This window comes from Aquarana catesbeiana, linkage group LG10 (genome assembly GCF_042186555.1).
Source record: "Aquarana catesbeiana isolate 2022-GZ linkage group LG10, ASM4218655v1, whole genome shotgun sequence".
NCBI classification, from domain to species: Eukaryota; Metazoa; Chordata; class Amphibia; order Anura; family Ranidae; genus Aquarana; species Aquarana catesbeiana.
In genome coordinates, this window is record NC_133333.1 from 237,359,719 (window position 1) to 237,386,873 (window position 27,155).

Consider the following 27,155-nt stretch of genomic DNA (forward strand, 5'->3'; position numbering starts at 1 on the left):
TACCGAAGTTTTTGTTGCAGCATTTCCAGTGTTGACATCAATATCACTACTTTTTATGTGTATCATATATAGATTGACACCACTTTTCGTGTTTTTATTTATTTTGTCACCCCGTATGAAAACCTTACATTTTTCTATTCACCGTTTGGAGTTTTCAGATGTAATTTGGGCTTATAGCCCACCATTTTATAGCGCTACACTTTTTGTTTTTTATGTTTATCTGCCATTTATCTAATTTGGTGTGTTAGCTGCTTGCAATTGGGGGTAGTGTGAAATTATCGGTTAAAATTTCTGTTTTTTTCTTTGAACACATTTTGCCGCAACCCCATCCACTGTGCACATCCAGCTCAATATGGATGTTTTGATTACAGAGCATCCCGCACCGTTAACACGGAGGGTGTTTTTAGTTCCACAGGAAGTAATTTAGAAAAAGACCTCCTATTTCTGTGACTTAAAAATGTTATGACCTCAGAATTACATCTGCAATGGGACGTAGCATTTTTAGAACAATATATCTCTGACCGCATGGTCCCTAGAAGTTTGAGGTGGGATGTACAACCCCAACAAGGAGATTCTGATATTCACTCTTGGTTTAAGTACTTTAATAAAGCCAGAAATCAGCTTCCTTAGTGTTCTTATCACCAAGAAAAATAATAGGTTAACACTATTGGGAAGGGAGATTAAAGAACTTCGAGATAAACTTTTGTCACATAAAAATTCTCCTGAATACAACGTGCTCTCCTCTAATCTCCAGAGTTTTTTGGAGAAAGAGGATAGAGACCAAAAGAATAAGAAACAGAAAAAATACACCAGGGATGTTGGCGATTACAAGAATGGAACTGTTTTTGGTTGGCAAAAACTGTTGGGTACTAACTCAACTACAGACACCAACTCTCTTGCCCCTCTGTCATCTTTGACATCTGCACCACTCATACCAAGTACATCTGATACGAGAGTCCCGCCCTTTGTCCACTCTGCAAATATGGACAACAGGGACTCACGTGGGGGCAACAAATTCTCACAACCCAGAGTACGCCATCATAGTCCTCATACACCTACCACCCCTAGGAGGGGTAGGAGTCACAATAGGGGAAGAAGAGGAGGAAGAAGCCAACGGGGTGCCAATCCCTACAACTCCTACCATTCCAACTCTGATTACCCCCGTGACTATTATAATCAATATAGAGAGGCTTCCCCTATTGGCCGTAGAGAACATTCAAACTCATACCACTCTAACCCCCGCCACTATGGGCAACCATCTGTGGCTACTTACAATAGGTTCTCCCCTCTCATGAACACACCTGAATACTCTTCTGATTGAAGAGATATCCACGAACACCTTATAGATATAACCAAACCAATCCTAACACACATGGTCAGGTTTTTCACGGGGACTCATTCACACACACAATGGGCCCAGACCCAAGAGAGGTACAAGAGGGGGGAGGAGAAAAAAGAAAGCGGATTTGATGGGACAAAGTGTATTTAAACTTAGTTCCCAAACATTTACCAAAGACGAAATGTCGGTTTTAGATAAGGGTCTTAAATTTGCCCCACCTAAACAATTGGACAAATTTAACACCTCTATAGATATACACAAGTACGTACGCAAACTTCATATACAACGTTATCTTATTTCCAACCCATATAGGAGTGGCGGCAGCGCTACTACCTCTGGGACGGTTCATTCAGGATTGGCAAATCCATCATTGTTTAATCCACCTGTTCCTGTGGTTCCAGCTATTACCATTTTTAAAGACCTTCTATTGAAGGATCTAGCTGACCTACCTGTTTAACGTACTCGCCACCAACCAATATCAAATATTGGCTTAAAGTCTCTGTGTCAACAGAAGGACTTAATAATCTGTCCCGCTGACAAGGAAGGTGGGATAGTTGTTTTAGACAAAACGAACTATGAACAGGAAATGCACAAGATTTTGAATGAACCCAATACATATAAAGTATTGCCTAATAACCCCACTCATATATACAAAAAAGAACTCTTGAAGATTGTCGCAAAGGGTTTTGACAATAATGTTCTGAACAAGAAAGAGAGAATTTTTAGTTCCTTTAGCTCCCAGAATACCAACCATTTATTATTTACCCAAAATCCACAAGGATCCCCTCCACACCCCTGGCCTACCTATCGTGACTGGCATCAATTCTGTCACATCACGCATAGGTCAGTATATAGATTTTTACTTACAGCCCCTTGAGACAAATGCCATCGTATCTTAAAGACACCGGGGCTACGATTAGACTATTGGAGGGTTTAGATATACAGGGGCACTACATCATGGCTATGGCGGATGTGGCCTCCCTCTATACTTGTATACCACACGGGGTATTGAAGCAGTTAAATATTTTTTGGATAAAGAACCATCCCTTGCTTCCTTTCAGTGTCAATTTATCATGGAGTTACTGCATTTTGCCACCACCCACAATTATTTTTGGTTCAACCAACAATTTTATCTCCAACTCCGTGGGGTGGCTATGGGGGCAAAATTTGCCCCCAGCCTTGCCAACGTATTTATGGCCAAGTGGGAGGAGGATGTCGTCTATGCCCTGGGGAATCCGTCCTTGGTCCTGTGGGCACGTTACATAGAAAACATCCTCTTCCTATGGAGTGGCACCGCTGACTCATTGCAGTCATTTTTCGATCTACTTAACTGTAATGACAGGGGTATTTCTCTGACCTATAATTCCAGATAAGATTAACTTTTTAGATCTTCAAATCCGGATTGTCAACAGACAATTCGAATTTCAAACCTTTTTCAAATCAACAGACAGAAATGGTTTCATCCCCGTGGACAGCTGCCACCATCCATCGTGGCTCCGGTCTGTCCCACGGAGTCAGTTTCTATGGTCACGTAGAAATTGTACCAGTATAGAATCCTTTAGAGCACAAGCTGACATACTCAAAGTCCAGTTATTGGACAAAGGATATAACCCTGTGGATGTTGACTGGGAGCTTTCACAGACTATGGAAGTGAATAGAGAATCTCTACTAGCCATTAAACCCAAAATGTGACACTGATAGTAGTTTTAGGTGGTCTTTGATGACCTCTTTTTCCACTCAATACCGTCAAATCAAAGCCATCTTTGCCAGACATAGGATACGATCATTTTTAAGAATGTTCCAAAGTCCATCCCTACCAGATCAAGCTAAAGTTCTCTTTGGAGGGGCACCCACGTTACAAAGTAAAATAGCTCCCAATATCATAAATCCTCCTTTATGGCCGTCGCTCTTCCATGAATTGACTGTCTTTTTTTCCGTGCAGAAAATGCACGGTATGTCAACACAACTCAGGAGTTGGACGCAGAGTAGTTGATTTCAGATCTACTGTTACCAACAAACAATATTTTATTAAACACTGTACCTGTGCAACCCACTACATGGTGTATCTAATCACCTGCCCATGTGGGATGCAATATGTGAGCACATTTTCAGTGAGAGTTGCAGAACATATTGCCTTAATCAAAAGTGGGGATACGAAACACACTGTGCCCAGACACTATTGGGCACATCATGACCGTGACCCCAAGGGAACCTCCTTTTTGATAATTGACAGGTATATTGCCCCTTGGAGGGGAGGGGCCAGAACCAGGAGAGTCTCACAACTTGAGACGTATTGGATCTATGAATTGCGTTCCTATTCGCCCTTTGGCATGAATATAGACTGGGACATTAATTCCTTCATCAGTAAAGCTTGACACTATTCATTTATTGGAAATGTCCATATATATCATTTTTTTCATTTCTCTCGCTTTCTTGCTTCCAATGTAATTTGTAATCTTTGTTTTACTATTTGTACATATGTCTTCATGTGAAAGTCCAGTTCATAAGTGGCTATATATAATTTTCTCTTCTAATTTTATTAATAAAACCTTTTAGTCATGTCACCAAAGCTTTAATTCACTTTTTCACTCAACAGCCATGGAGATGTTGGCTTTGATGTGTGAATTTGGCCATTGATAACTATTTATATTATTGTCAGTGCACCAACACAATATGTCACATTTGTGTGTTTATACTTTTAATTTTTCTATAAGAAGAGATAGGGGAAGACACCTATACAGGGCTGTGTTTTGGCCTAGGCCAACAAGGCCTAGGCCTAGGGCGGCACTTTGCGGGGGGGCGGCAAAATAGGCCGCCCCCCCCCCGCATGTATCTCACGCCCCCTACTCTCTGACAAGCACGCCCATACACAGCGGCGCCGCTACAGAAAGCCGGCCGACGTGGGCTGCAAGTGTGCGGGAGGCGGCAGCGGGAGCCGGGAATCAGTCAGACAGGTGGGGGGGGTTTCTCTCATGCGGGGGGGCGGCGTGTGTCACTCGCGCCCCCCATAAGCAACAGGGGGCAGGTGGAGCCTTAAGCTCCGCCTACCCTCCCCTGCACTGCTTTCCTGCAGTGAATCGTCTCCTCGGCCCTGGGGCTGTGACGTCAGGAGGAGAGAGAGGAGCACGAGGGAAACCCCCAGGACAGCAGGTACAATGATTTAATAAAGTATATAAGTATTATGGGCAGTGGCTGCGTTTGATGGGCACAGTGGCTGCGTTTGATGGGCACAGTGGCTGCGTTTGATGGGCACAGTGGCTGCGTTTGATGGGCACAGTGGCTGCGTTTGATGGGCACAGTGGCTGCGTTTGATGGGCACAGTGGCTGCGTTTGATGGGCACAGTGGCTGCGTTTGATAGGCACAGTGGCTGCAATTGATGGGCACAGTGGCTGCAATTGATGGGCACAGTGGCTGCAATTGATGGGCACAGTGGCAGCCTTTGATGGGCACAGTGGCAGCCTTTGATGGGCACAGTGGCAGCCTTTGATGGGCACAGTGGCAGCCTTTGATGGGCACAGTGGCAGCGTTTGATGGGCACAGTGGCAGCGTTTGATGGGCACAGTGGCTGCGTTTGATGGGCACAGTGGCTGCGTTTGAGGGAACAGTGGCAGCATTTGATGGGCACAGTGGCTGCGTTTGAGGGCACAATGGCTATGTTTGATGGCACAATGGCTGCGTTTGAGGGCACAGTGGCAGCATTTGATGGGCACAGTGGCAGCATTTGATGGGCACAGTGGCAGCATTTGAGGGCACAATGGCTATGTTTGATGGCACAATGGCTACGTTTGATGGCACAATGGCTACGTTTGATGGCACAATGGCTACGTTTGATGGGGCACAGTGGCTGCGTTTGATGGGGCACAGTGGCTGCGTTTGATAGGGCACAGTGGCTGCGTTTGATGGGGCACAGTGGCTGCATTTGATGGGGCACAGTGGCTGCATTTGATGGGGCACAGTGGCTGCATTTGATGGGGCACAGTGGCTGCATTTGATGGGCACAGTGACTGCGTTTGATGGAGCACAGTGAGACACCCCCCCCCCCGTGATTTCATTAAAACTCAGCAGCTAAAAATACTGTAGCTGCTGACTTTTAATAGTAGGACACTTACCTGTCCAGGGATCCAGCGATGTCGACACCTCAGCCGATTTTCGGATTGGCTCTCGGGTTTTGCCACTATCATTCATGGTAAGGGAAACCGACCGGTTCCCTACTGCACATGTGAGAAGCGCGTTGCACTTTCTGAATGGCCCAGCGGAGGAAGGAGGAGGGGGGCAAACTTCAGAGGGGACAGCGCAGTCTCCCGGAAGTGGGGAAGGGTACCTGTCAGAAACAGGTACCCGTTCCCCCCTGAAAGGTGCCAAATGAGCCTAAAGAGGAAGGGGTGTTGTTTACAGATGATAGGGTGGGTCTTAAACAGGAAGGGGTGTGGCCTCGGCAGGATGGGGTGGGTCGTATTTAAATTAGGGGGGTGCATGCATTTAGTCAGGCCTAGGGCAGCACAAAACCTAAATACACCACTGCACCTATGTGCTATTTCTCTTTCCCTTCCCCTTTTTTCTTTGTATAAATATGTACTTTAAAACCTTTTTTATCCATGTCATGACCGGGTGTCCCCCTATTACTATGATGTTAATTCCACTATTTCCCCTTCCGTTTCTGCAGTACGTACACATGTCACGTGGGTATCACTGCGCATGTGCCACAGTGCAGATACGTGAGTCCAGGACGTCTGATGTATGAGGTGGAACGCACATCAGCCGGTGACGTGGACCGCACTCGGCTGTGTCTGTTCTCGGACCGTCCCCCCTTCGCTTGCGCACGCGCCCATTTGCTTGTTCTGGCAAATGGCGTTGCTGTGTGCGCCTCTACGTGCCTGCGCTGATGGTGACGAGTGGGTGCGGCTGTCGAGGTTAGACTGGCCCCCTCCACTTTGGGCACCATTCCCTCCCTAATAGCAGAGATGGAGGAGCTTGAAACTCATCTCCATATTGGCTATTACACACTATGGAGCGCACGCTGAGACGCCATTTTAAATATACCGGAAGTGCTCGAAGTAATAGGTTGCAAAACACTTGTGGACTTGATTTTCATGATGGGGGTCATATTGCCTATATATTTGTGGAGTGCAGCAGTGGAGGGACACCCCAGACGGTGTCCTTGGAGATGAAACGCGTCGGGAAGGTCTCCACTGCTGCCTATCGATTTTGTACAAGCGCTTTTTTATCTACAATCATGTGAGTGTTCTTAACTTCATTAAATTTTAATTTACGGAATTACACTATGTGGTTCCTTTTTGCTTTCTCCTTTGCCACTTTTGCATCTGTGGATTTCTGAGAACTGTTTCACTTCCCACGCGTCCATATTGGATTGTGAACAGGGTATCTCCGGTCTACAGAAATCGACATTACCAGAATCCATCCACCATAACACAAGCTTGTTTGACACACAAAGCATATGCCCTGGCGTGTTCAATCACTCTGGTAAGCCTCCTCTACTCACGGTGGTGGTTTTATCACAGTCACTTATTTTATCTATTGACAGACACGTCTTCACAGATTGGAATCTCTTGCTGTTGAATTTCATAACTTTAAATATATAGACTTGAAGTATATACATACCAAAGCTTTTGTTGTGGCATTTCCAGTGTTGACATCAATATCACTTTTTTTTTTTATGTGTATCATATATAGATTGACACCACTTTTCGTGTTTTTATTTATTTTGTCACCCCGTATGAAAATCTTACATTTTTCTATTCACTGTTTGGAGTTTTCAGATGTAATTTGGGCTTATAGCCCACCATTTTATAGCGCTAAACTTTTTGTTTTTTTAGGTACCTGGTTTTGACAGGTACCCGCTCCTACTTCCGGCTCAGTTCGCTGCAGCGAAGTGAGCCAGAAGTTTGGCCCCCCCCCCTCCCCGCAGCCAACCCATTCACAAAGCGAAGTGCAATTCATGCATGCGCAGTTGGAAACCAGCTGTGAAGCTGCAAGGCTGTGTGTGGGATTGCTTCTCAGCCAAGGGAGTGGGACCACTCACAACTTTGCGTAAGAAAACAGCCATGAATAAAGAGTGGTACAAAAACCTCCTCCAAGAGCAACTTCTCCCAACCATCCAAGAACAGTTTAGTGATAAACAATGCCTTTTACAGTATGATGGAGCACCTTACCATAAGGGAAAAGTGATAACCAAGTGGCATGGGGAACAAAACATCGAAAATGTTGGGTCCATGGCCAGTAAACTCCTCAAACCTTAATTGAGAACTTGTGGACAATTGTCTAGAGGCGGGCGAAAAAGAAAAAAAACACACAAATTCTGACAAACTCCGAGCACAAGCCCACTTTCCTATTCCCAAATGGTAAGTACTTCGCCATATGTATGGAGATAAACTTTCAAAATATCACGAAATGATCTATCATGATTTGTATATTGTAGAAAATCCTAATGGAATTTTTTTGATGCATCTCTTTAGAATTTAAAACCCCCCTGAAGAAGACCAGAAAAGGAAAAAGGGTCGAAATGCATTGGGGTATTCATGGGGATTCATATAGATAGTATTGATACAATGTAACTGTTCAATTAGAACTTTTTTAATGAATTGATTGCCATGGGATGGTCCTTTGTTGTTGCTTGTGTCGACTACTGGAAATTTTATGTGATATTGATTGTATCTATGTAATGCATTCTATGTCTGAATTAAATAATATTTTCACTAAACATGGTTACTAAACATTGTTTCAGAAATATTTTGCTGCTTAAAAGCCCCCTGGGGAAACTTTTCCACTAATTTTGCAATGCTTTTTGGGGTGTGCAGCTGTGTCAACTCTTGCATGTGTTACTTCACTTTGTTAAGGGAAAAGTGATAACCAAGTGGCATGGGGAACAAAACATTGAAAATGTTGGGTCCATGGCCAGGAAACTCCTCAAACGTTAATCCCATTGAGAACTTGTGGACAATTGTCTAGAGGCGGGCGAAAAAAAAAAACAAAAAAAAAACAAAAAAAAAAAAAACACAAATTCTGACAAACTCCGAGCATTGATTATGCAAGAATGGGCTGCTACCAGTCAGGATGTGCCCAGAAGTTGATTGACAGCATGCCAGGGAGAATTGCAGAGGTCTTGAGAAAGAATGGTCAACACTGCAAATATTAACACTTTGCATAAACTTCATGTAATTGTCAATAACACCCTTTGGCACTTATGAAATGCTTGTAATTATACTTCAGTATACGATAGTAAAAAATCCAAAAACACTAAAAGTAGCAGACTTTGAGAAAAATAATATTTGTGTCATTCTCAAAACTTTTGGCCACAGCTATGCGTAATAGATGAATATATATATTTATATATTTATTAGGGGTGCAACGGATCGTCAACGATCCGTGATCCGATCCGCGGAGGTTGATCCGCGGAGAGCGCTCTGTGGCCTCGGCCATAGGAAAGGCCACGGCTTCGGCCTAGCTCCGGAGCGGCAGCCGTCTTGGTACACCCAGCGGTCGTTGAGCACGTGATCGCTCCGTCAAATGACGGAGCGATCACTTGTAACAAACCGGCGTCATGTCATGACGCCGGTTCCTCTCTCCCCTCTGTGTACTGATCTGTACAGTGGAGGGGAGAGATCAGATGGCAGCAGCACCAATACTCTGTAATGCCCTGCCAATACTCTGCAATGCTCTGCTGCAATACCCTGCCAATAGGGAGATTGTGGATATTACAGTGGGGGAGATTTTTTTTTTGTTGATCCGAAAAGTGACTCCTGATCCGAGGAATGATCCGAAGCACCCCTAATAAATTATATATATATATATATATATATATATATATATATATATATATATATATATATATATATATATATATATATATATATATATATAATGTACCAGAGACACACTTCAATCGAAAGGGAGATCACAAGGGCCAACAAAAGGGGAAGTCCTGGACCACCGCAATTCATAAAAGCCTTAAAATTCCATCCACAGTTGCACGACTCCAAAGTTACACATCTCCAGTGCGACTTTAGAGCGCAACCTTGATGCGACTTTACGTTTGACTTTACACTCTCTGGACCCAAGTTGCATCAAAATAGTGTAGGCAACTTTTTTTTTTTTTTTTTTTTTAAGTGGCACAGATCTGAATGGGTGCCATTGAAAAAGAATAGGCTGCGACTTGTCATGCCCAAAGTCGCATTGGCAAGTCACACAAGTGTGAATGGAGCCTTAATCAATGAGCCAAGCTTATGTGCTAATCAGGAAACTTTGGTAAATCAAGTTGGAAAGGTGAAAACAGGCTCACAGGGAACAATCATTGCAGCCAAAAAGTCCTCTGTATAGTCCCGGTTCACACTGATGTACGGGGAATGCATGCAGGAATCTCATAGCATTCCTGTTCATATCACATGCAATTCTGTGCAGTGCGATTTGAGCCCATTAATTTTGCATGGTTCAAATCGCACCGCACCAAAAAAAAAAAAAAAAAAAAAAAAAAAAAAAAATGCACCTTTTTTTGTTGCCGCACTGGAATCGGATCACAAGGGTGTTCACACACATCCAATTCAGCCAATCACACTGCGTTTTTTGCAAACCATTTTTGGAGTGCCGTTAACATTGACACCCGCAGTGGTTCGCAGGAATGAAGTGCAACTGTGTTGTGATGCGGTGCCAGAAACGCACAGGAATGGCTCCAAGTAGTAAAATTTATGAACAAACATTTGTACCAAAATTTCTAAAACATTCGAATGTCATTCAAAAGTAGTTCAAGATTTAAATTTGCTTTTAACATTCAATTTTGGAATGAATGGAGGAAATTTGAACATTCAAGAACAAAATTTCCATCGTGCTCCTTCAAATTTTCTTGTCACTACAATTGAAAATGATCATCAATTCGACCCCAATAATGTTTAGAAAAACGAACACATGTTCTTACAATGAAAAATGTTGAAACGAAATTCTACTGGTGTATGTTCAGCTTTAATCTGTTGTTATTATAAACACCATCCACTAACAAAGCTTTTCAGGAGGACCAGATAGGAAGGTCCATGCATTCCTATGGACAGACGGGTGTAAACTGACTTGAGTCCATTTACGCCCACTTACCTCCATTTCTGATCCGCTCCACAAAAAAAAAAAGAAAAAAAAAAAAAAGGAAGAAAAGGGGAGGGAAGGGTGTTCCGTCCCATTCCATTAAAGTGGTTCAAATCAGAGGACAGTGGACTGTAAGCAGACAGCTGTGTCGGTTTACTCCCAGTCACCCATACAGCAGAGCGGGCTCTGTCTGTGTCTGCTCTGCAGATACTAAGTGGTCACGGATCTGTCATCTGTCCGCTCTGCTCTGATTGGCAGAGGATCTGTGAGCTGATCACAAACAGAATCCGCCCCGTCTGAAAAGGGGCCTAAGGCTGGCCATACATTATACAAATCTTCCTTTAGATTTACCAAAACCATATACCGTATATACTCGAGTATAAGTCGAGTTTTTTCAGCACATTTTTTTGTGCTGAAAGTGCCCCCCTCGACTTATACTCGAGTCAAGCACTTTTCTGCAGCAAAAAATTTCATTTTCTGAACCGACTTTGGGGCCCCGTATCTCAGGGCCACTTTGTGCTAGGAACCCCAAATTTGGTGTGCAAACCCAGTGGAACTGGTACCACAACATATCCAAAGCTGGGGTTCCTAGGACCAAGTGTCCTCGAGATACGGGGCCCCAAAATTGGTTCAGAAAACATCATTCTCTGCTGCAGAAAAGTGCTTGACATTTTCTGAACCGACTTTGGGGCCCCGTATCTTAGGGCCACTAGGTGCTAGGAACCCCAGCTTTGGATATTTTATCGTGCGAGTTTCACTGAGTTTGCACACCAAATTTGGGGTTCCTAGCACTAAGTGGCCCCAAGATACGGGGCCCCAAAGTTGGTCAACTGTGTCCATCTGCAGCAATGTCATTTTGGGACCATTTGGGTTCAGAGACCCCAAATATTGGCTGCAGCTAGGGGGCATCTAGGAACCCTTAACTACCGAGTTTGAAGTTCGGGGGACCTATGGCTGCAAATGGGCACAGTGAGGCTGCAAATGGGCACTGTTGACCCTCTTTTCCACTTACAGTAGCTGTGCATTTCTCACCCTCGTCTTATACTCGGGTCACTAAGTTTTTCCCATTTTTTTGTGGTAAATTAGGGCCTCGACTTATACTCGGATCGACTTATACTCGAGTATATATGGTAATAGGAGGTCACACCTAAACACATTTGTATGCAGTCAGGCAGGCCCTTGTACTACATAGTTGAAGGTAAATATAAAAGAAAATTGAAGAAAGAAATTTGCATAATGTATGACCAGCCTAACAGTAACACAATACGTATAAGTTCTATACCACAAAGAAAACTGTTGGAAAAATAAACATTTAATAAATATTATTATATAAATAAATATTTTAAAGTTATGCTGAAAAGTGGACAGAGAGTTGCCTTTGACTCACCAATTGCTCTCGGGGAACCCGGGTCTCATTATTCAGGGAGGGACCACTCTGAAAAAGAAAGGAGGAGGAGAGAAATGAGTTCCTAGACATATAATCAGATTGGTAAATGTCCCAGAAGATTGCTCCAATGCAGCTGGAAGACCCACCAATATGAATAATAGACTTCTATTGTATGTGAAATAAAGAGGAATAGGGCTTATACCAGGCAAGCATTAAAAGCGATGTGCAATCTGTTAGTATCTTGCCTTCCCTGGCCCTCTCTTTCCCTCTCATCAACAGGCTCATTACATTTTTATTAAAGCCCATTTTCATTACCTACCTTAATTTAGACCCACTGATGCCATTACTAAGTCTCTGTGCTTTTCCATGCAATGCAGGCAGATCATGGCTGGTGGGAGTGGCCAGCTTAGAACGATACAGAGGTTCCTGAAAACCTCACAGCACCCAGTACTCCTCACACCCCTCATCAGCCCCGATACAAGCAGTGGGCTGGCCCCTCGGAGGAGTTATGCGAAGATCAAAAAAAGGGTGGATGTCAGTCTGGAGGAGTGGGCGTTCCTGGGCAGACTGCATTTGCATACCGACCACCTTGCTAAGGCCTACGCTGAGTGTCTACGACTGAAAAAAAAAGAAATCTGATGAATGAAAGGGTGGGAAGAAAAGGCTAAATGATGCTGGGCATCCCTCCAGCCAGGAGGTGGGAAGTGCAAAATGCAAAAAAAGTAGAAGGAAAAGAAAATAAACCGACAACTGAATCATTCTCATCTCCCTCTTCTATGTTAGCAATTGTCACCCAGTAGTACCCCGATGACTGTGAGCATACAAGGTCCGATGAAGGGAGAGTTTTGAAATGCCTCGGCTTTTCTCTTCTGGCTTCTTGTCAGGAAAGGTGATGAGTTATTGGACTCAGCTGTGATCTATGGCCCTCTCATCCTTGTATAGACTCCAGATGACTCCACACACCTCCAGACATAACAAAGGATGACAGAGACCTGCCTTAAACATTGGATGTTAAAGGATAACTCTACTTACTGTGGAAAATTGCATAAAAAAAAAAAAAAAATCTCACATAGAATTGCTACACAAACCATATTGTAATTTATAGTTATTAAAATGTACATTACCTTTCCAATCAGCCGCTGTCATTTTCTGTAAATATTTAATGCAATATGCCCAACCTGGCGGCGGTGTCTTGTACACCATCTGTGAACAGAACCCCCCCCCTTCCAGAAATGTCATTACCCCCTGGTGTGATTGGCTCACTGATTCTCCCAAAAGTCTGCACTAAGGAAGGCCTTTTCTGTCCTGCAACCACAAATCACGGAGCCATTGTGTTCTCCCGGAAGGAAGGGGGGGGGGGGGGTAGCTGCCCCTGCTGGGAAAACAGTAATTATTGCCAGCAGGTATAGCCTCTGGCAATAGTCACATGCTAAAAATCCGACATGTTAGTTGTACTCAAGCCAATCAATGAATCGTACAATTAACCAGCCGATATTCGATCCATTTAGGGCCGGTGTAACCACTTCGCGCCATAGCCGAATGACAGCTACAGCACGGGCCTTAATTGCCGGGAGGTCGTCATACAACATCCTCCTGTGCACGAGCTGCCTGCGGGGCATGGGGGTGGCACGCTCTGTGATCACTGAGATCACAGATTGATCCCGGCCCCTTACCACGTGATCAGCTGTCAGCCAATGACAGCTGATCACGTGATGTAAACAGTGGATCAGTGGATCGGTAAACAACTTTTACCGGAGTCTGTAGTTTTTAGAGCTCTAGCGCTGGAGCCTCAGAACAGGCTGGTCCTGGGTTTGCTTTTTTTTGGAGCTTAAAAACGCCAATGCATTTTACAGCTCAAAAACACCATGGTGTGAATGAGCCCATTGAATAACATGAAGTGGCGTTTTTAAGCTGCAAAAAAAATAGCTTAAAAATGCTGCTGTAAAAACATCCATGTGTATGAGGCCTTAAGATTTAAAAAAAAAAAAAAAAAAAAAAAAAAAAATCAGATATTGGGCACTCACTCCAAAAGGAATTTCAGTTTATTGGGATACTCCTCAATGGATAAATACTTCTAAAGGGATGCAGACACGGCAGCTTTCCTCATCAGAACACTGAGAGGGCACCAGGTGATTATAATGATGCAGATTCTCATGTTCAGAATCAGTCTGCAAAGAACTTGGGGAAAACAAACAGCTATTCCTTCAGAGCAGAAACAGGTAGGAATCTGCTACAAAGATCTTCACTGCATCTGAGCACCACAAACCAAAAAACACTGCTTAACTTCTTTTTTTATTCAAAGCAAACCCCCCCCCCCCCCATCCATCCATGTCTCTATGCTTTACTTGGTTAGGAGATCACTTTGAAAAACACCCCCCTAGCTTTTCTGGCCGTGGCCATATTGAGTAAGGGCAGATGATTCATGTAGCTCAAACATGCAGGAGAGTGTGTTAGCTGAGAAAACCTCTCCTCCTGAAGACTTCTGGGATGTATGACATCATTTGCCTAGGCAAGAAACCAGGAAGTAAGAGTGAAGTTCCACTTTAACCGCTTTAAGACCAGCCGCCGTCGTTCAACGGTGACACAATGGCTCTCCTGCGCGAATCGCCATAGCTGTATGGCGGCTCGCGCAATCTCAGTTGCGGGCCGACAGTGTGCGCTCGCTCCCGCTGCGAGAGCATGCCCGCGGGTTGGGAGGACTCTATGTCCTCCGGCAGCCCGAGGTTGCCTTGTACAAAGGTTGGCCGGGGGGGGGGGAATGACCGGGAAAAACAAGGCATTTCCTTGTTCTGACAGGTGATATGACAGGGATCTACTGTTCCCTGTGGTCGGGAATAGTGATCTCTGTCACGTCCCAGTAAGCCCATCCCCCCCCACAGTTAGAAACACTTATAGGGGGGGGGGGGGGGGGCTGGGGAAATCGCTGATCATTACCATTACTAAAAAAAAAAAAAAAAAAAAAAAAAAAAAAAAAAAAAAAAAAAAAAAAAAGAAAAATGCCATAAATCTATTTTTGTAGACGCTATAATAATTTTTGCACAAACCAATCAATTTACGCTTACTGCGATTTTTTTTTTACCAAAAATATGTAGAAGACTACACATTGGCTTAAACTGATGAAGAAATTTGGTTTTTAAAAAAAGATAAAATGTGGGATATTTACTATAGCAAAAAGTAAAAAAATCTTGGGTTTTTTTCAAAATTGTCGCTCTTTTTTTGTTTATAGCGCAAAAAATAAAAACCGCTGAGGTGATCAAATGCCGCCAAAAGAAAGCTCTATTTGTGGGGAGAAAAAAAAAAAAAAAGACGTCAATTTTGTTTGGGTACGTCGCATGACCGCGCAATTGTCAGTTGAAGCGACGCAGTGCCGAATCGCAAAAAATGCTCTGGTCATTAAGGGGGTAAAACCTTTCCGGGCTGAAGTGGTTAAAATATGTACAATGTACATACAGTATCTCACAAAAATGAGTACACCCCTCACATTTTTGTAAATATTTTATCATATCTTTTCATGTGACAACACTGAAGAAATGACACTTTGCTACAATGTAAAGTAGTGAGTGTACAGCTTGTATAACAGTGTAAATTTGCTGTCCCCTCAAAATAACTCAACACACAGACATTAATGTCTAAGGCTGGGTTCACACCACATGCAAATTGGATGCGAGTTTCTTTGCATCCAATTCGCATAGCAGGAGAATATGACTGTCTTTGCCTCCATTTCAGGGCCGAATTCAGGCAAAGATTCTGCCCTGATTCGTCCCTGAAATGGAGAACAGGGACGGACAGCGATGCCATGCGATCCGCGGCCAGTTTAGGTGTGAACCAAGCCTAAACCACTGGCAACAAAAGTGAGTACAAGTGAAAATGTCCAAATTGGGCCCAAGGTGTCAATATTTTATGTGGCCACCATTATTTTCCAGCACTGCCCTAACCCTCTTGGGCATGGAGTTCACCAGAGCTTTACAGGTTGCCACTGGAGTCCTCTTCCACTCCTCCATGACGACATCACGGAGCTGGTGGATGTTAGAGACCTTGCGCTCCTCCACCTTCTGTTTGAGGATGTTCAATAGGGTTTAGGTCTGGAGACATGCTTGGCCAGTCCATCACCTTTACCCTCAGCTTCTTTAGCAAGGCAGTGGTCGTCTTGGAGGTGTGTTTGGGGTTGTTATGTTGGAATACTGCCCTGCAGCCCAGTCTCCGAAGGGAGGGGATCATGCTCGGCTTCAGTCTCTCACAGTACATGTTGGCATTCATGGTTCCCCCAATGATCTGTGCCTCCCCAGTGCCGGCAGCACTCATGCAGCCCCAGACCTTGACACTCCCACCACCATGCTTAACTGTAGACAAGACACACTTGTCTCTTTGTACTCCTCACCTGGTTGCCCCCACACACGCTTGACACCATCTGAACCAAATAAGTTTATCTTGGTCTAATCAGACCACAGGACATGGATCCAGTAATCCTGTCCTTAGTCCGCTTGTCTTCAGCAAACTGTTCGTGGACTTTCCTGTGCATCATCTTTAGAAGAGGCTTCTTTCTGGGACGACAGCCATGCAGACCAATTTGATGCAGTGTACGGCGTATGGTCTGAGCACTGACAGGCTGACCCCCCCACCTCTACAACCTCTGCAGCAATGCTGGCAGCACTCATATGTCTATTTCCCAAAGACAACCTCTGGATATGACTCTGAGCATGTATGCTCAACTTCTTTGGTCGACCATAGTGAGGCCTGTTCTGAGTGGAACCTGTCCTGTTAAACGGCTGTATGGTCTTGGCCACCGTGCTGCAGCTCAGTTTCAGGGTCTTGGCAATCTTCTTATAGCCTAGGCCATCTTTATGTAAAGCAACAATTCTTTTTTTCAGATCCTCAGAGAGTTCTTTGCCATGAGGTGCCATGTTGAACTTCCAGTGACCAGTATGAGAGAGTGAGAGCAACAACACCAAAATTTAACACACCTGCTCCCCATTCACACCCGAGACCTTGTAACACTAATGGATCACATGACACCGGGGAGGGAAAATGGCTAATTGGGCCCAATTTGGACATTTTCACTTAGGGGTGTACTCACTTTTGTTGCCAGTGGTTTAGACATTAATGGTTGTGTGTTGAGTTATTTTGAGGGGACAGCAAATTTACACTGTTATACAAGCTGTACACTCACTACTTTACATTGTAGCAAAGTATCATTTCTTCAGTGTTGTCACATGAAAAGATAGAATAAAATATTTACAAAAATGTGAGGGGTGTACTTATTTTTGTGAGATACTGTAGATCACCTAGAGTGGATTGTTTTTTTTCCCCCCTCAACAAAAGTGGAGTTACTCTTTAACCACTTGCCGCCCACTCACAGTACATTTACTGCAAGCAGGAGGCAGCTGCAGGCAGTGAACCCGTAACCACGGTGCTTGGTACCCAGCCGCTGGCATCATGTGATCGCTATGACCAATCATAGCAATCACATGATAACATGTAAGCAAAACGGTCATGAATGGCTTCTATTCATGATTGCTTGCTTACTATTGTGATTGGCCCACAGCTATCATATGTTATCTGGCACCCTGTACCATGCGATTAGCTGTAGCCAATCACTGCATCACAATAGTAAGCAAGCTGTCATGAATGAAAGCTATTCATGACAGCTAAAACTATTTCTTAGAACAGTGATCATCACAGTTATAAGCCATAACAGTATTTAAAAAAAAAAAAAAATCCCTAAACCCCACCACCAGAGCAATTATCCACAAACAATGGTGTGTGTATGTACACATACATATATACAGTGGGGACGGAACGTATTCAGACCCCCTTAAATTTTTCACTCTTTGTTATATTGCAGCCATTTGCTAAAATCATTTAAGTTCATTTTTTTCCTCATTAATGTACACACAGTACCCCATTTTGACAGAAAAACACAGAATTGTTGACATTTTTGCAGATTTATTAAAAAAGAAAAAAACTGAAATACCAAATGGTCCTAAGTATTCAGACCCTTTGCTCAGTATTTAGTAGAAGCACCCTTTTGATATAATACAGCCATGAGTCTTTTTGGGAAAGATGCAACAAGTTTTCCACACCTAGATTTGGGGATCCTCTGCCATTCCTCCTTGCAGATCCTCTCCAGTTCTGTCAGGTTGGATGGTAAATGTTGGTGGACGGCCAGTTTTAGGTCTCTCCAGAGATGCTCAGTTGGGTTTAAGTCAGGGCTCTGGCTGGGCCATTCAAGTTGTTGTGAAGCCACTCCTTCGTTATTTTAGCTGTGTGCTTAGGGTCATTGTCTTGCTGGAAGGTAAACCTTCGGCCCAGTCTGAGGTCCTGAGCACTCTGGAGAAGGTTTTCGTCCAGGATATCCCTGTACTTGGCCGCATTTATCTTTCCCTCGATTGCAACCAGTCGTCCTGTCCCTGCATCTGAAAAACACCCCCACAGCATGATGCTGCCACCACCATGCTTCACTGTTGGGACTGTATTGGACAGGTGATGAGCAGTGCCTGGTTTTCTCCACACATATCGCTTATAATTAAGGCCAAAAAGTTCTATCTTGGTCTCATCAGACCAGAGAATCTTATTTCTCACCATCTTGGAGTCCTTGAGGTGTTTTTTTTAGCAAACTCCATGCGGGCTTTCATGTGTCTTGCACTGAGGAGAGGCTTCCATCGGGCCACTCTGCCATAAAGCCCCGACTGGTGGAGGGCTGCAGTGATGGTTGACTTTCTACAACTTTCTCCCATCTCCCGACTGCATCTCTGGAGCTCAGCCACAGTGATCTTTGGGTTCTTCTTTACCTCTCTCACCAAGGCTCTTCTCCCCCGATAGCTCAATTTGGCCAGACGGCCAGCTCTAGGAAGGGTTCTGGTCGTCCCAAATGTCTTCCATTTAAGGATTATGGAGGCCACTGTGCTCTTAGGAACCTTAAGTGCAGCAGAAATTTTTTGTAACCTTGGCCAGATCTGTGCCTTGCCACATGTCTCTGAGCTCTTCAGGCAGTTCCTTTGACCTCGTGATTCTCATTTGCTCTGACATGCACTGTGAGCTGTAAGGTCTTATATAGACAGGTGTGTGGCTTTCCTAATCAAGTCCAATCAGTATAATCAAACACAGCTGGACTCAAATGAAGGTGTAGAACCATCTCAAGGATGACCAGAAGAAATGGACAGCACCTGAGTTAAATATATGAGTGTCACAGCAAAGGGTCTGAATACTTAGGACCATGTGATATTTCAGTTTTTCTTTTTTAATAAATCTGCAAAAATGTCAACAATTCTGTGTTTTTCTGTCAATATGGGGTGCTGTGTGTACATTAATGAGGAAAAAAAATGAACTTAAAATGATTTTAGCAAATGGTTGCAATATAACAAAGAGAAAAATTTAAGGGGGTCTGAATACGTTCTGTCCCCACAGTACATACATATATATGTACACACACATTTGTCTGTGGATAATTTTCCTACAGACTAAAATATACAAGGATTTGAATTATTTTTACCATAGAAATGTAATTGAATAAATTTTGGCCTAAATTTATGAAGAAATATTGTTTGTTTGCAAAATTTTATAAAGAAACTAAAATTTTTTTTTTCAAAAGTTTAGGTATTTTTTCCTGTATATAGAAAAAAAAAAAAAAGACCCAGTGATGATCAAAATATCACCAAGAGAAAGCTCTATTCGTGTGAAAAAAATATATACATTTTATTTGGGTACAGTGTTGCATGACCGCGCAACTGCCAGTTAAAGTAGCGCAGTGCCGAATAGCAGAAAATGTCCTGGTCATGAAGGGGGGTAAAATCTTCTGGAGGTCAAGTGGTAAAGAAGAAGTACAGCCAAAGCTCAGTTGGCTGTACTTCTGTGGATCACAGAAGTGTAATTCGTTCTCCAATCCGGTGATCTCTTTTTAGCAGCTGAATCTCGCCGTTGGCTGACGTCACAGAGCCAGTCCAGGCTGGGGAAAGATCACGGCCATATGGTTGGAATCAGCCCACATGCCTGGACCGGCACCTGGCTCCGCCTCTCGGTGAGCCTGACAGTCAACAGCTCTCTGCTCACAGAGCCCTGAGAGCCGAGTGATTGGCGGTGTTTGATCGCTCGGTTCTCAGAGCTGGCAGGGGACAGACACTGCATCCACCTAGGTAAGTATTATTCGTAAAAAAATATAATCCCATACTTCTCTTTTAAGTCTGATTTCATCTACCCGTGGGTCCAGCACATTCTAAGCAAAGAAATAAGGATATCCATTGCAGGATCCTATGTTTTGTTAGGCTTTTACTGGATATTTGTGACCAATGAGGAACAGATTGTAGATTGTTACAAAGGGGCGAGTGATATGCATTAATCTAAGCTACAGTGCATCCAGAAAGTAGTCACAGCGCTTCACTTTTTCTACATTTTGTGATGTTACAGCCTTATTCCAAAATAGATTAAATTCATTATTTTCCTGAAAATTCTACAAACAACACCCCATAATGACAACGTGAAATAAGTTTGTTTGAAATCTTTGCAAATTAAAAAAAAAAAAAAAAAAACCCATGTACATAAGTATTCACAGCCTTTGCTCAATACTTTGTTGAAGCCCTTTGAAACCAAATTACAGCCTCAAATCTTTTTGAGTATGATGCTACATTCTTGGCACACCTATTTTTGGGCAGTTTCTCCCATTCTTCTTTGCAGGACCTCTCAAGCTCCATCAGGTTGGATGGGGAACGTCGGTGCACAGCCATTTTAAGATCTCTCCACAGATGTTCAAGAGGGTTCAAGTCTGGACTCTGGCTGGGCCACTCAAGGACATTCACAGAGTTGTCCAGTAGCCACTCCTTTGTTATCTTGGCTGTGTGCTTAGGGTTGTTGTCCTGTTGGAAGATGAACCTTCGCCTCAGTCTGAGGTCCAGAGTGCTCTGGAGCAGGTTTTCATCAAGGATGTCTCTGTACATTGCTGCATTCATCTTTCCCTCGATCCTGACAAGTCTTCCAGTTCCTGCCGCTGAAAAACATCCACACAGCATGATGTTGCCACCACCATGCTTCACTGTAGGGATGGTATTGGCCAGGTGATGAGTGATGTTTGGTTTCCTCCAGACATGACACTTGCCATTCAGGCCAAAGAGTTCAATCTTTGTTTCATCAGACCAGAGAATTTTGTTTCTCATGGTCTCAGAGTCCTTCAGGTGCCTTTTGGCAAACTCCAGGCAGGCTGTCATGTGCCTTTTACTGAGGAGTGACTTCCGTCTGGCCACTCTACCATACAGGCCTGATTGGTGGAGTGCTGCAGAGATGGTTGTTCTTCTGGAAGGTTCTCCTCTCTCCACAGAGAAACACAGAAGCTCTGTCAGAGTGACCATCGGGTTCTTGGTCACCTCCCTGACTAAGGCCCTTCTCCCCCGATCGCTCAGTTTGGCCGGGCGACCCGCTCTAGGAAGAGTCCTGGTGGTTCCAAACTTCTTCCATTTACGGATGATGGAGGCCACTGTGCTCATTGGGACCTTCAATGCTGCAGAAGTTTTTCTGTACCCTTCCCCAGATCTGTGCCTTAATACAATCCTGTCTCGGAGGTCTACAGACAATTCCTTGGACTTCATGGCTTAGTAGGTTGTCCTCTGACATGCACTGTTAACTGTGGGATCTTATATAGACAGGTGTGTGTCTTTCCAAATCATGTCCAATCAACTGAATTTACCACAGGTGGACTCCAATCAAGTTGTAGAAACATTTCAAGGATGATCAGTGGAAACAGGATGAACCTGAGCTCAAATGTGAGGATCATGACAAAGGCTGTGAATACTTATGTACATGGGATTTTTTTCATTCTCAATAAATTTGCAAAGATTTCCAACAAACTTCTTTCACATTGTCACTATGGGGTATTGTTTGTAGAACTTTGAGGGGAAATAATGAATTGAATCTATTTTGGAATAAGGCTGTAACAACAAAATGTGGAAAAAGTGAAGCGCTGTGAATACTTTCCAGGTGTACTGTATGATGATAAAAGGACAGAACATATCAATACCAGTGACAACCAATACTTCCAAGAGCCTTCTACCAACAAAACTGGACAAACCAGCCGGTGAAGAATACAAAGCAGATTGTTCTCCCATCCCACCTTATGATATAAAATTCACAGAAAGGTGGAAGAACAATTTATAAACTTCTGCAAAAAAAGAAGGGAATTCCTGTCTAGCTGAGTAAATCTATAACTCGGGAGGACACATAAAATACAGACAGATTCCACCATGAGAGCAAAGGTCAGAGATAACAATGGAGAGCACTGGAGGAAAGGTGGATGATCAGGGACCCACCAAAAATATGGCCGACCTCCGGCCTCCCCTTCAGTCTTGCACAGTTGTACAGACTCCTCTCCTGGACTGAAATGGCTTCCTCTGATTTCACTGCACACTGAGCTTCTCACAATAGAAGCTGTAGCAAGTCAGATAGAACCTGCCTCATTTCTTGCATGGAAGACGTCCAGCATCATCATTAACACCAGGACTGAACTCTTGTGAGGAGTGCTGTGATATTTTCAAGAAGCCATGTAGCTGGCCCCTCCCACCAGCTATGATCTTCCCACATTGCATAGAGAAGCACAGAGACCCAGTGATGTCATTAGGCCTCAAATAAGGTATGTAAAAGAAAAGGTTTTATTTAAAAATGTCATTCCCATGTTGATTGGAGGGAGGAGAAAGCAAAATAGAAGCAGACTATACTTGAGCTCAACTGATGTGTGGCGATAAAATGATAGAAACTACCACCAAATGGAGGTGGATAAAGTAGCTTCATCCAAGTCTACCCCAATACAATACAAGGGCCACCTTCACCCCACCAACCGACGTCACTGGTTGCTAAAGAGCATTTCAGGTGCCTGTGCGGCATCCTCAAGTTCCCCTCATCTGATTGCAGGGCCAATAGGGGGGGTACGGGTCTGACAGCAGCTCCCCTCCCCCGTGCCCCAAAAGGTTGGCCCACACTGACGCACAGCAGCTTTTCCTTGGTCAGCCGGAGGTGGTGGCCTTCTTCCCTCCCCTCACACGGGGGGCCCCTATGGCTGATCCAGCAGCTGAAAATGGGGGGCACAGAGGGCAACCCTGCAAGTCCTCCATCTCCAGCCCTGCTGTAAGTGGCTGATTGGGAGAAACTCTGCTCACCGACCTCCCCGCCCCTATATACCGCCCACCGACCTCCCCACTACATACCGCTCACCGACCATCCCGTCACCCGCCGCCACTACATACCGCTCACCAACCTCCCCACTACATACCGCTCACCGACCTCCCCACTACATACCGCTCACCGACCGTCCCGCCACTACATACCGCTCACCGACCTCCCCACTACATACCGCTCACCGACCGTCCCGCCACTACATACCGCTCACCGACCTCCCCACTACATACCGCTCACCGACCGTCCCGCCACTACATACCGCTCACCGACCTCCCCACTACATACCGCTCACCGACCGTCCCGCCACTACATACCGCCCACCGACCTCCCCGCCCCTATATACCGCCCACCGACCTCCCCACTACATACCGCTCACCGACCGTCCCGCCACTACATACCGCTCACCGACCTCCCCGCCCCTATATACCGCCCACCGACCTCCCCGCCACTACATACCGCTCACCGACCTCCCCACTACATACCGCTCACCGACCGTCCCGCCACTACATACCGCTCACCGACCTCCCCACTACATACCGCTCACCGACCGTCCCGCCACTACATACCGCTCACCGACCGTCCCGCCACTAAATACCGCCCACCGACCTCCCCGCCCCTATATACCGCCCACCGACCTCCCCTATATACCGCCCACCGACCTCCCCACTACATACCGCTCACCGACCGTCCCGCCACTACATACCGCTCACCGACCTCCCCGCCCCTACATACCGCCCACCGACCTCCCCGCTACAAACCGCTCACCGACCGTCCCGCCACTACATACCGCCCACCGACCTCCCCACTACATACCCCTCACCGACCTCCCCGCCCCTACATACCGCCCACCGACCTCCCCGCCACTACATACCGCCCACCGACCTCCCCGCCACTACATACCGCTCACCGACCTCCCCGCCACTACATACCGCTCACCGACCTCCCCGCCACTACATACCGCTCACCGACCGTCCCGCCACTACATACCGCTCACCGACCGTCCCGCCACTACATACCGCTCACCGACCGTCCCGCCACTACATACCGCTCACCGACCGTCCCGCCACTACATACCGCTCACCGACCGTCCCGCCACTACATACCGCTCACCGACCGTCCCGCCACTACATACCGCTCACCGACCGTCCCGCCACTACATACCGCTCACCGACCGTCCCGCCACTACATACCGCTCACCGACCGTCCCGCCACTACATACCGCTCACCGACCGTCCCGCCACTACATACCGCTCACCGACCGTCCCGCCACTACATACCGCTCACCGACCGTCCCGCCACTACATACCGCTCACCGACCGTCCCGCCACTACATACCGCTCACCGACCGTCCCGCCACTACATACCGCTCACCGACCGTCCCGCCACTACATACCGCTCACCGACCGTCCCGCCACTACATACCGCTCACCGACCGTCCCGCCACTACATACCGCTCACCGACCGTCCCGCCACTACATACCGCTCACCGACCGTCCCGCCACTACATACCGCTCACCGACCGTCCCGCCACTACATACCGCTCACCGACCGTCCCGCCACTACATACCGCTCACCGACCGTCCCGCCACTACATACCGCTCACCGACCGTCCCGCCACTACATACCGCTCACCGACCTCCCCGCCACTACATACCGCTCACCGACCTCCCCGCCACTACATACCGCTCACCGACCTCCCCGCCACTACATACCGCTCACCGACCTCCCCGCCACTACATACCGCTCACCGACCTCCCCGCCACTACATACCGCTCACCGACCTCCCCGCCACTACATACCGCTCACCGACCTCCCCGCCACTACATACCGCTCACCGACCTCCCCGCCACTACATACCGCCCACCGACCGTCCCGCCACTACATACCGCTCACCGACCGTCCCGCCACTACATACCGCTCACCGACCGTCCCGCCACTACATACCGCTCACCGACCGTCCCGCCACTACATACCGCTCACCGACCGTCCCGCCACTACATACCGCTCACCGACCTCCCCACTACATACCGCTCACCGACCTCCCCACTACATACCGCCCACCGACCTCCCCGCCACTACATACCGCTCACCGACCTCCCCGCCACTACATACCGCTCACCGACCTCCCCAACAAACTGCTCACCGACCGCCCCACCGATATATACTGTGCACTGACCTCCCCACCGCTATACACTGCGTACCGACCTCCCCGCCTCTACATACCGCTCACCGACCGCGCCGCCACTACATACCGCTGACCAACCTCCCCACCACTACATACCGCTCACCGACCACCCCCACGCTACATACCGCTCACCGACCGCCGCTACAAACTGCTCACCGACCGCCCCGCCGCTACAAACTGCTCACCGACCGCCCCGCCGCTACAAACTGCTCACCGACCGCCCCGCCGCTACAAACTGCTCACCGACCGCCCCGCCGCTACAAACTGCTCACCGACCGCCCCGCCGCTACAAACTGCTCACCGACCGCCCCGCCGCTACAAACTGCTCACCGACCGCCCCGCCGCTACAAACTGCTCACCGATTACCCCGCCGCAACATACTGCTCACCGATTACCCCGCCGCAACATACCGCTCACCAAACGCCCCTCCCCAACACACTGCTCTCCGACTACCCCACCGCTATATAATGCGCACTGACCACCCCACCGCTACATACCGCTCACCTACCTCCCCACCGCTACATGCTGCTCACTGATTGAATATTGTACAGGTACAAGGCATCTCTACATTTGCCAGCACAGGGATGCACAAGTGTTCCATGCATCTGTGTGCAGACAATCCCATTCATGTCATTGGGACGCAGTAGATGCAGACACAGCTACTCCTCCCAATCCGACATCCATGAGGGGTGACATGAAGAGGACTGCTGTACATACCCATGTGGGCAAACACAGGTGTCCCCTCCTCCCCAAGGGGTACACAGGGGGCCCCCCCTCACAGGTACACACTTAAGTCTGCCTGTGTGTGGGAGGCCTTAGACTGCCCTCAGATTGCACGTCATTTATTGGGCACCTTGAATGAAGGTTGAGGAACCCGGATTCAGATTTATGACGTGTGCCAGCGAGCTTCCTACACAGCTTTATTTTCTTCTACCAATAAGTCCCTCAGGGGCCAATCACTGAGCAGGAGGTATGAGGCACTGAGTGAAGGGGCACAGCACTGAGGAGGAGGTATGAGGCACTGAGTGAAGGGGCACAGCACTGAGGAGGAGGTATGAGGCACTGAGTGAAGGGGCACAGCACTGAGGAGGAGAAGGTATGAGGCACTGAGTGAAGGGGCACAGCACTGAGGAGGAGGAGGAGGTATGAGGCACTGAGTGAAGGGGCACAGCACTGAGGAGGAGGAGGAGGTATGAGGCACTGAGTGAAGGGGCACAGCACTGAGGAGGAGGTATGAGGCACTGAGTGAAGGGGCACAGCACTGAGGAGGAGGTATGAGGCACTGAGTGAAGGGGCACAGCACTGAGGAGGAGGAGGAGGTATGAGGCACTGAGTGAAGGGGCACAGCACTGAGGAGGAGGAGGAGGTATGAGGCACTGAGTGAAGGGGCACAGCACTGAGGAGGAGGAGGAGGTATGAGGCACTGAGTGAAGGGGCACAGCACTGAGGAGGAGGAGGAGGTATGAGGCACTGAGTGAAGGGGCACAGCACTGAGGAGGAGGAGGAGGTATGAGGCACTGAGTGAAGGGGCACAGCACTGAGGAGGAGGAGGAGGTATGAGGCACTGAGTGAAGGGGCACAGCACTGAGGAGGAGGAGGAGGTATGAGGCACTGAGTGAAGGGGCACAGCACTGAGGAGGAGGAGGAGGTATGAGGCACTGAGTGAAGGGGCACAGCACTGAGGAGGAGGAGGAGGTATGAGGCACTGAGTGAAGGGGCACAGCACTGAGGAGGAGGAGGAGGTATGAGGCACTGAGTGAAGGGGCACAGCACTGAGGAGGAGGAGGAGGTATGAGGCACTGAGTGAAGGGGCACAGCACTGAGGAGGAGGAGGAGGTATGAGGCACTGAGTGAAGGGGCACAGCACTGAGGAGGAGGAGGAGGTATGAGGCACTGAGTGAAGGGGCACAGCACTGAGGAGGAGGAGGAGGAGGAGGTATGAGGCACTGAGTGAAGGGGCACAGCACTGAGGAGGAGGAGGTATGAGGCACTGAGTGAAGGGGCACAG

General features: G+C 46.8%; 1 protein-coding gene across 1 annotated transcript in view; it reads right to left on the reverse strand.

Moving 5' to 3' along the window:
• The window catches only part of PEX14 (peroxisomal biogenesis factor 14), a 272,999-nt gene that overhangs the window by 241,356 nt on the left and 4,488 nt on the right, over nucleotides 1-27,155 (reverse strand). Inside the window, exon 2 of the mRNA XM_073603474.1 lies at nucleotides 11,812-11,859. Within this exon, the coding sequence (XP_073459575.1) occupies nucleotides 11,812-11,859 (48 nt within the window). The remainder of the gene's footprint in view (nucleotides 1-11,811; nucleotides 11,860-27,155) is intronic.